Source organism: Eptatretus burgeri, chromosome 7 (genome assembly GCF_056783735.1).
Source record: "Eptatretus burgeri isolate ZD-2024b chromosome 7, Ebu_testis_v1, whole genome shotgun sequence".
Lineage (NCBI taxonomy): Eukaryota > Metazoa > Chordata > Myxini > Myxiniformes > Myxinidae > Eptatretus > Eptatretus burgeri.
In genome coordinates this window covers 100891332-100901859 of record NC_140967.1, presented here as the reverse complement: position 1 = coordinate 100901859, position 10528 = coordinate 100891332, and the positions used below count along the sequence as shown (strand labels likewise).

Genomic DNA, 10528 nt, shown 5'->3' with positions numbered 1-10528 from the left:
AAATTTTTTTTTTAATAACTGCGAAAAGGTCACTAGTTCATTTTAAAAAACGATGCAACTGTCAGGGTGTAATAAGTGCGACTGATAATAAAAAAATGAATGTATCCACTGATCGCATCCGTTTTGGTTTCCTCGAAGTATGTCACGGCCTCGGAAGGGAGTGGGCTCGCGTCATGACGCAGACGTGGGAAGTTGGACGTGTCGTGACGTCACATCATTAAACCTGAGAAGTGATCTGGGTTTAGCTTCAGCCTTGGTGTGAGGATTTATTTTTTCCCCCTTTGTTGGTTCGTGGGTAGACTCGACGAGACATCCGATCAACATGTTGAAGAATCTGTTAGGTATGGGGCATAAGAAACAGCAAGGCCCGAGCGCCCAAGAAGGCTTACAGAAGCTGCGTGAGACTGAAGAAATGTTAACGAAGAAGCAAGAATTTTTGGAAGGGAAGATCCAGAAAGAATTGGAATCAGCGAAAAGGAACGGGAAGAAGAACAAACGAGGTGTGTGTTTCCTACTTGGGGGTGTTTGTGGTGGTGGTGGTGATGCTACTTGGGGGTGTTTGTGGTGGTGGTGGTGATGCTACTTGGGGGTGTTTGTGGTGGTGGTGGTGGTGATGCTACTTGGGGGTGTTTGTGGTGGTGGTGGTGATGCTACTTGGGGGTGTTTGTGGTGGTGGTGGTGATGCTACTTGGGGGTGTTTGTGGTGGTGGTGGTGATGCTACTTGGGGGTGTTTGTGGTGGTGGTGGTGATGCTACTTGGGGGTGTTTGTGGTGGTGGTGGTGATGCTACTTGGGGTGTTTTTGGTGGTGGTGGTGCTACTTGGGTGGCGGTGATGCTACTTGGGTGTTCTTGCTTGTAGGGGGTCGTAGTGGAGGTGATGTGTGTGTGTGTTCGTTCGTGGTGGTGGTGGTGGTGGTGGTGGTAATGCTCCATGGGTTGTTCAAAATGTTTTGGTCATGAGATGAAAAAGTCCAAATGTGTCGACTAATATTTTTATTCCAGTATCTTGCTCCTTAATTTTGATGTACTTCATCCATTTATCCTTGAACCTCTCCTCCTTCAGTCAAGTTTTGGTTCCTTCGATCAGATCCTCGGCGGCAGCCATGCAGGTGCGACTCCAAATGTTAAAGCAGGTAACACAATCACAAGGGGCCAGGTCCTGCCTGTGCAGTCATTGTTCCACCTCCTCAAAGCCTCGGACATATCTGTTCGTCTTCACAACACGGACTTCTTGCACGGACTTGTTGGCGTGAAGGGGGAGCACACACCATGCATCTGAAACTTTTGTGCAAAGGTACCACCTCATGAGGAAGGTGGACCCTCATATTCTACATCAGTCAAATGGATGTAAGTCACGTGAAGACGACCCCAGCCAGGACGACTATCAGATGTGACCGACCCAAAAATTGCTGTCTAGAATCTAGATTGAGGAATTGATCATTGAGGATCACCCTATCAAGGTCCACCAAGAAGGCCACAGTTTTTCAAGGCAATATCTTCAACAATATGCAGGAACATTTGGGCATGTCCATGGTCTCAGCAAATCACGCACCCCAAAATCTCGGCACTCGTGATGACCGGCAACAGCTGGCATGCTATTCCGAACTTCTGGAACTCGATAAACTCAAATCCGGCCGACATCGTTGTTGGTCGAGTAATTAGTGACCAAATATGCGTTCCACCACCAGGAGCTTGACGACCATGGAAATGTACGGGATCACCCCCACTCAAGAAGTTTTGTGTCGAACCTTCATCCAGCAAAATCACAGCCTCAATTTTCTGGGATCCCGAGGGAATGATATCGGATGCCTCACAAGGGAGTATTGCAGCAGCCTCTTATCATGACTGCTGATGGACAAACACCTATGGGTGTTGTCCAGAGGCATGTTCTCCTTCACAACGATATATCTATGAACAAGATCCATGTCGCACATTCCACCATTCGTGACTGCATTTCAAGCATCCGTATCACGCCACCCCCTCCCCGCTCCCAATTTCCATACCCCTTCTTACCTCCACCTCCCTGAATACACGAAACGTGTCTACCAGTGATGAAGTTTTGACATTGGAAGTCCCATTTGCGTAGCCACCAATTCACTGTTGAGAAACTGACTGACGTAGTCGATGTGGCAGAAATCTTAAATAAAATTTATCGTGTCTGTCTGTTCGCATTTTTTGCAATGACTGACAACCACCACATTTGGCTGGGTGTCCTCTGGCTTTCAATAGGAATTAGCCACTGTGGCTAATCCAGGTTTAGTATGATTAGCCACAGGAGAAAGGAAATAGCCACATATTTTATTCAAAAGTTTTTTTTTTTTTAGCAATATGAAATGATAAGTTAATTTTAAGGCGGATGTGTGAGTTTAATGGGTGAGGTTGGTTGGATGAGTGAGTTGGATTGTTCAGATTGGTTGGATGAGTGAGTTTGACGTGTGAGATTGGTTGAATGAACGACCATCAGGGGAGGTGGTGATTGTGAGGGATGGTAGTAGTGGTGGTGTATGTATGTGTGTGTGTGTGGTCATTGGCCCTTTAGTAGGTGGTAGTGGGTGATGGGGTGGTTGTGGACCAGGATTGGACCAACCTCATGCCAGTCAAACTCGCTCATCCAACCAATCTCACCCAACAACTGCACTCATCCAACCAATCTCACACATCAAACTCGCACTTCCAACCAATCTCACCCAACAACTTCACTCATCCAACCAACCAAAGTCACCCATCAAACTCACTCATCCAAACAAACTCGTACTACTACTGATTGTGTCGAAACTCACCTGGCAACCACTGACCCAACGAAGCACGTTGCACCGAATCATTCCAGAAAAAAATAAAATTTTGAGATGAGAATCATGGGAATCATGCGTAATTTCAGTCGGTTTTTTTTTTTTTTTTTTAAACTATAAACTAGTTTAAAACTACTAAAGTTAGTATATACAAGCCGAAACCCCGTCACAGACGGGACACAAAATTGGTCCTTCAGTATTAATTTTGATTATCTGTCGAATGGCGTTGGTCCCGTCTCAATCGGATGAAATTGAGAAATTGAAGTTACCCGGTGACCTTGACCCCTTGACCTTGAACTTGACCCCCCATGTCCGTTCTCATGTCCCAAGGATCACTCATGCCAAGTTTCATCTCATTCCATCCAATGGTTCGGCCGCCTATAAAGGACGAACAAACACACACAGAAACATACAAACAAACGTTCTATTTTTTTAGTATAGTAGATAAGCTTGTACGAAATCACGCGTGATTCCCGTAATCAAAACATACAAAATTACGACCGTCTCAACGAAGGTTGAATTCTGTGCTAAAATCACCCAAAATTCGTCTAAAACCAGTAAAAAAAAAAAAAAACCACGAAATCATGGATTGGCTAAATCAATCCTGGTCGTGGCTAATGGGTGGTTTAAAATATTAGCCACAGGCAAGGGGGATTCGCCCTGTGGCGAGCGGCAGCGCACACCCAGTTTGGCACACAGACAAAGTTCGACCCAGGGATTATTCTCAGGGTGTTTTGATCCACCACCTCAGCCTTAAAACACCCTTTAGTTTTGATCCTCTATGACCTCAAAGACTCCTCAGACCCTTTAACACCTCAAAGACGCTTTGAGACCATTAATACTCCGTCCGTCCGTCAAGCCATGTGACTGTGCCAATTAATTACTGTGAATGTCAGTTGCACCCTAACTACACGTACGTCTAATTGTGTACGATTGGAATGTCCCTTTTCAACCTTTTCGACCCCTTAGACATTTGAAGACCCTTTAAGACCTCAAGACCCTGAAGACCTTCAAGACCCTTTTTATCTTGCCAAACCGAAGTTTTTGCAAGATATGTTAGTCAGCTTGTATGTTTTTTATTTATTGTCTGTAATCACGTAACGATCACTCTGCAGAGCAGTTATCATTGGAAATTTTTGTAACTTCGCATATCAGAGGCCTATAGAGGTCCCTTTCAGCGCATAAAATTTTGAAGGTCAAGGTCAAAGGTCAAGGTCACTTTGTAGCAAATCAAGGGAGTCGACGAAACCCTTATTTTTTGAGTAATTTTGATCGGATCGTCTTCAAACTTCATGGGAATATAGTTCATGGTCTGGCGCTCAGCTGATTAATTTTTGGTGGTGATGGGCCTTGACCTTCATGGTTAGCGCTGGAGGTCAAATTTTGAAATCTTACATACGATATCGAGTAATACCTCATATGAAAGCACTTGATAAGTGCTTTCCAGATCTGTCAAAAGTTTGACGCTATGACGTCATGACGAAAAAATGGATTTTTCATGAAAATTTTATTTCCTCAGTTCTCATCAAAATCTCTTTATTTCATGTACAACGGTCCTGGAGAGAGACCATTAACCGTACGAAAATATAAAGGTCAAGGTCACAAAAAGGTCAAGCATCAAGGCCGACGAAACCCTTATTTTTTGAGTAACTTTAATCGAATAAATAAGTCGCTCATGTTCACATTTTGGCAAGATACTGGTCACCCTGGGGGTGACATTGGTTTTATTTTATCTTTAAGACCCTTTCATCACTTTAGATGCCTTCATCCTTGGACCTGTTATGGGTACTTCCATGTAAAAGTGGACACTGGTTGAAAAAAAATAAAGTGAACCATATACTATATTTTTAATTTATCTGTTGGGAAACATCCCCAGGTTCTGGCCCGTTTGAGTGACCTCGACCTATTGGCAACAAAACAATGATCAGATTCTATCCTAAAGTACATAGCAGTCATCTATAAACTGTAACTTGAGTTACACTTTTTCATCGTTATACAAGTTACATGTTGTAGTTCACTTTTGATTCTTTCTAAAATTCAAGTATGGACCCTCAGTCATTAAACGTAACTGGCCACTCCGTAATTCATATGTCTGTTTAAGGAGAAACAGAGTTAATAAAGTTTAGTTGTTTTTGACCAGGTCCATTTGTAACATGAGTTACCATGCCTAAAAAGGCCATGCTCCACCACACATTGAAGACATTCATCATCAGACCATACCACAGAATAGGTTCAATATCAATGCTAGCCTGACCAATAATCTGGATCATTGCAGTTGTTAGCAATGCTGTGGGGGACTAGATACATTCTCATATGACCTTCAAATGTAACGTGAGTTACCATGGAAGTCACCATATACCCTTTAGACCATCGATAACCTTTTAAGTGCACGTCACACAAACAAACATTGATTGTCTTCTTGCAAAACACATCTCGGTATACTTCTTTCTTTTCTTTTTTTTTCCAGCAAGTGATGCATAAACATCCAGATCGAGGATTGAAACTCTGCTCTCATATTATATAATATGTATATATGAAAGTTTGTTTGTTTATGCATTCGGAGCCTGTAGGAACCAGTGTGACCAAACTTTGCACGGCCTCCTCTTTCATCTTGGTTGAGGGATTTCATTTTTGCATGGTCGAGGGCTATGTTTGGATTAAAAAAAACAAATTGACCCTAGATAAAACCAGATAACTGGCCTTCTGGCCTCGATCAGGTCTTGTCCTTCTACACTGCTTGCGTTTTTGTCCCCCCCCCGTTGCGTTTGAGTATCATTCCAAGAAGTATGTGAACACCCCTCGTGCACGTTCCTGCATGAATCCTGGACTGCACAAAAATAACTAGAGGGGGAGCACTCGGGAGAGTGCAAAACCTCCGCCGCCAATACTGCTGGGTCACTCAAGTGAACCTTTTATCTTATTCATTAAATATGATGTCAACAGTGCTGACAGAGTTATAGTTCTTTTCTCCAAAAAATTTTTTTTGGGGGGGGGGGGGTGGTTGGAAATCACTCAAAACATGTAAAAATGCAAAAAAAAAATTTTTTTCTTTTTTTGGTGGGGGGGGTAACAATTTTTTTTGGGGGGGTTGGAAATCACAAAACATGTAAAAATGCAACAAAAAAATTTTTTTTCTCAAACTTTTTTGGGGGGGGGGTTGGAAATCACTTAAAATATGTAGAAATGCAAAAAAAAAAAATTCTTTAACAATTTTTTTTGGGGGGGTTGGAAATCACTTAAAACATGTAGAAATGCAAAAAAAAAATTGGAGGGGGGGTTGGAAATCACTTAAAACATGTAGAAATGCAAAAAAAATAAATTTTTTCTCTAACAATTTTTTTTTGGGGGGGAGACCAACTCCAAAATTTAATGGCATGATTATTGGACCATACCTAACCCCCCCACCAAGTTTCGTCCAAATCCGTCGAGGAGTTTTTCCGTAATACTGTTCACAAACAAACAAACAAACAACAGAAAGGGGTGAAAACAGTAACCTCCATCCATCTTCGAAGATGGCGGAGGTTAACTAGAGGGGGAGCACGCGGTAGAGTGCAAAACCTCCGCCACCAATACTGCTAGGTCTCTCGAGTGAACCTGATATCCTATTCATTCAATTTGATGTCAACAGTGCTCACAGAATTATAGTTTGCAACTTTCCCTTTTACTTTTAACTTTTACATACTCAATTCATTCGTCATAACTAGATTCCTTGAGACAGAACTTCATTTTACGTGGGTATATCCACCTGAAGTTCCAAAATCAGCCACAATAATAATTTTGGCATGTTTTTTGTTGGAAATCACTTATAACATGTAGAAATGCAAAAAAAAAAAAGTTCAAATTTTTTTTTAATGGCCGCCATAGTGGCCATATTGTATTTTGGACCAAGTCCAAAATCTAATGGCATGATCCTTGGACCATACCTAATCCCCCACCAAGTTTCGTCGAAATCCGTCGAGGAGTTTTTCCGTAATACTGTTCACAAACAAACAAACAAACAGAAAGGGGTGAAAACAGTAACCTCCGATCTTCGATGGTGGAGGTTAATAATGCAGTTGCTTTAAGTATTTCTCCTCCTCCCCCTCCTCTGACTTTAACCTCCTCAATTGCAGCTGCACTTCAAGCCCTGAAGCGGAAAAAGATGTACGAGAAGCAGCTGGGCCAGATTGATGGGACGCTGTCCACGATTGAATTCCAACGGGAAGCGCTAGAAAACGCAAACACGAACACGGAAGTGCTCAAGACCATGGGTGTCGCAGCGAAGGCAATGAAGTCGGCTCATCAAAACATGTGAGAGTTGGAGTGGGCATTTGGGAATTTAATATTCTTCTGTAAATGAGGAATCTATGTGCCATGCTCCTTTTGCTTCTTCCTGATTGTGGAAACTGCACGTTTGTCTCTCATCCAAAACCCAAGGGACATAGACAAAGTGGATGATCTCATGTCGGACATACAAGAACAACAAGATCTGGCACAGGAGATCTCGGATGCCATCTCACGTCCCGTCGGTTTTGGGCAGGATGTCGATGAGGTACGGCAGATCACTTGGTGCCTGCAGCATCAAACGACTTCTATCAAATAGTATAAATCTGGAGGTCTTGTCACAATTATAATCCAAGTATTATCTAATGTGTGGAGCCCTCTATATGGTGTACCGTGGCATCAGTGTGGATTGTTTGGCAGGATGAGCTACTCGCTGAACTGGAAGACTTGGAGCAAGAGGAATTGGATAGGGAGCTGCTCCAAGTTGGAGGCGAAAATCTGCCTTCTATTCCCACTGCGCCTTTACCAAGTAGCAAAGGTATTTTTCTCCAATGTTACATGTGCACAAAAGTTTTTTTTGTTGTTGTGTTTTTTAAAAACAATGTCTTTTTTTTTTTTTTTCCACCCACACTCAGATATCTTTGTTAGTGACACTCACGGGTACCTCTGCTGCTGGCAGGTGCCTCTTTGGGGTTTTCTTTTTTTGTTTCAAATAGAAATGCTCAAGAAAGAGCACGGTGACCAAAACAGTAAAGCAAGACACTGAACACGAACCATGATGAGGAAAGCGATTGTCTTGCGCAGATGGTGTACTGGAAACCAACGAAGCCATCGCTAAATTAAAACAATGCAAAATACAAAGCATCTCCAGTGAGCAGGAGAAGGAAAGCATGAGACAAAGAAAAATGTATCTTGGTGAACCTTGATATACATGCGTTAAATTGTATCAAGTGCGGGAGCAGCGTGGCTCCTATTGTCATGGTTATGCTCCGTGGCTCGTTTGCTTTCTGATGCAAATACTCCTTCCTGGGAAGCCTAATATCAGATGTGACAGACGTGTGCCAATGGACATGTATTCCCACTTTTTCTTTTCTTCTGCATTGGTCATTATAGAAGTTTAATAAATAAAATATCTTTTTTGAGAGGCTACTGGAACCAACCCCACCCCTCCCCCACAATTACATATGAATGGTCACATTTAAACCTTAAAGTTTTTTTATTTATTTATATTTTTCATGAACCGTACTTTCTACAGTGTTGGTGCTGCCGAAGCAATTTCTTGGCAAAGGTTATATTGGGTGGTTTGCCATTGCCTTCCCAGCATTGTTTGTCCGTGCTCTATCATCTTAAAGGCTGAGCATCAAGCAAGGAAGCAGCATGTTCCATTTGTAGTCTTTTTGAATATGACTCTGCCTAGGTTTGAACCACCGACTTCCCAGATTCAGAACGGACACTATTAGCATTATACCACTGAGACTGGTTCTTCAAAGCTCAGTTTTGCTTTTATTTAATTTTTCTTTTTTCAGTTTACTCTGGTATGTCTCAAATGCTTTATGCTGATGATATCCTTCCCCCTCCACCCCCATATCCTAACCCTCTAGTCAAACAAAGGGAAGAAGATGAAGACGACTTGAAGGAGTTGGCTGCCTGGGGCTCCTGAGTCGGAGTGCCCTCTGTGAACCCCCAACATCTCACTGGTGATCGACTTGTAGCCACCATCGCAACATTCATGTCGAGCACGAATCCTGCCTATTACAGCGACATTTTCAATTTGTATTTCTGCTTCTGGGAATGAAGGCCTTCAATGTTTATCCATCTCGCCATTCTTGGCCTCCATGTGTTTGTATAACTATAATTTGTCTTTATTCAATGTCAAAAGATAGATAGTTTTGTTCATACCACAAATATTTGAATTGTTTTTTTTTGAAGTTGTTTATTCAAGGCTTTTTTTGTCATACCCTTAGGTTCCTCAGCACAATGGAGTTTGAAATAGTTGACACTGTTTAGCCCACATTGTAAATACACTTGTAAATGTGATTTAACTGACTATTTTCTTTGTGTATACTTTGCACCAAGTTTAAACCAATAGCCACAATTTAATTCCAGGTCGGGGTGCTTATCAGGCACTGCATCAGCATCAACTCCAAAATGGGCTTTAACTACCGGCGAGTAGTTTTGGATTGAGCAGAAAACGAAAATTTATGAATTTTTTTTTTTTAATTTTATTTTCAATGCAATTGTCGTTTGTTCATTTTAGAATGAGATTCAGGAAGGTAATAAATAGCTTGTGCAACAAACATATGTCTGCATGAGTGTAGAACACTTGCTTCACTGCTAAAGATTAAGACTCAGAACGTTCAGCCATGCAAGTACTTTCTACCACCATGGTCCGCAAGTTCCCTTCCTTTACAGTTTTGTACACAGTACACCAAAGGAAAAATGTAAAAATTGTCAAGCCTCATTTTCACTACAAGTATTGATTAGGTTTTCAAAATGTATTTGGTTATTTCTCATAAATCCATGCAAATGTGCCACTCTGAATTCGGAACTTGAAATTTTAGGCTATTGCCCTCCATCTTGAATAAGCATTAACTCCAACCCAAACTTACTGTGGACTCACCTGCACAGTCAAATGGTGAAGAGCAGGTGGCTAGAACTTTGCCGTTCAAGCATAACTCGGTCAGTGACAGCTTGCTTCGGTGGGACTGGTCCGTGCTAACGAACAATCTGAACCAGTGACTCCAGCTCGCCAATCGATTGACCTGCGAACCATCCCATATGATTGTTCAATGTATGAAGCAAATAAACACCACCTTTGATACCAGTTTACCTCCTGAATCTAACTCAGCTCGTACTGACTATTTTATTATGATACCTTTCCTTTTTTTTGGGGGGGGGGGGCACATTCTAAGGGTTCAGTTTGTTCGCTGAAAAGTAACTTCTGAGCTCGACCAACGGCAGATTGCTGCAACGTATTGTACAGCACTGGCAAAAATAGTTTTTGTAGAAAGAAAATATTTTCTTGAATCGAGAAAACCAAGAGAAAAAATTTCTAGCTGTAATAAACATTTTCTCATCGTTCTCTTGTTTAAGGAAGTTTTTTTTTTTTTTTAAAGAAAATTATTTTTGGAAGTGCTAGGGTATGGCCATTATCTCTGACAACTGCACTGTAGCGAGATTTAGCTCTGTAAAAGTCGTCACTCGATACCATTCTGCTGCTGCTTCTCCTTCTCACCTGTATCACTATGTCCTGGTCAAAGCAATTTTATGTTGGTCGGGCTTACGGCTTCCTCCGACTGCCTGTCTTCCCTGGCAAACCGACATTTGCTACCTTGTTCGGTGAGGAGAGCTACGTCACAGATCGATTTCCCTTTCAACTATGAATCATTGGCCCCCTTGCTAGCTGGTCTTTTCATAGAGATGTTGAAGTTGAATGAGATTTAGTGTTGATGGAAGCATTTGTCTCGTGGATAAT

The 10528-nt window shown here is 42.0% G+C and overlaps 1 protein-coding gene across 1 annotated transcript; it reads left to right on the top strand.

The window, feature by feature from the left end:
- The first annotated feature begins 152 nt into the window (after nt 1-152).
- LOC147023913 (charged multivesicular body protein 4c-like) lies at nt 153-9090 on the top strand. Its single transcript, XM_085889908.1, has 5 exons — nt 153-500; nt 6903-7080; nt 7207-7321; nt 7474-7591; nt 8655-9090. Exons 1-5 carry the CDS (start codon nt 323-325, stop codon nt 8711-8713), a joined length of 648 nt encoding a protein of 215 aa, XP_085746034.1. The 5' UTR covers nt 153-322; the 3' UTR covers nt 8714-9090.
- The last annotated feature ends 1438 nt before the right edge of the window (nt 9091-10528 follow it).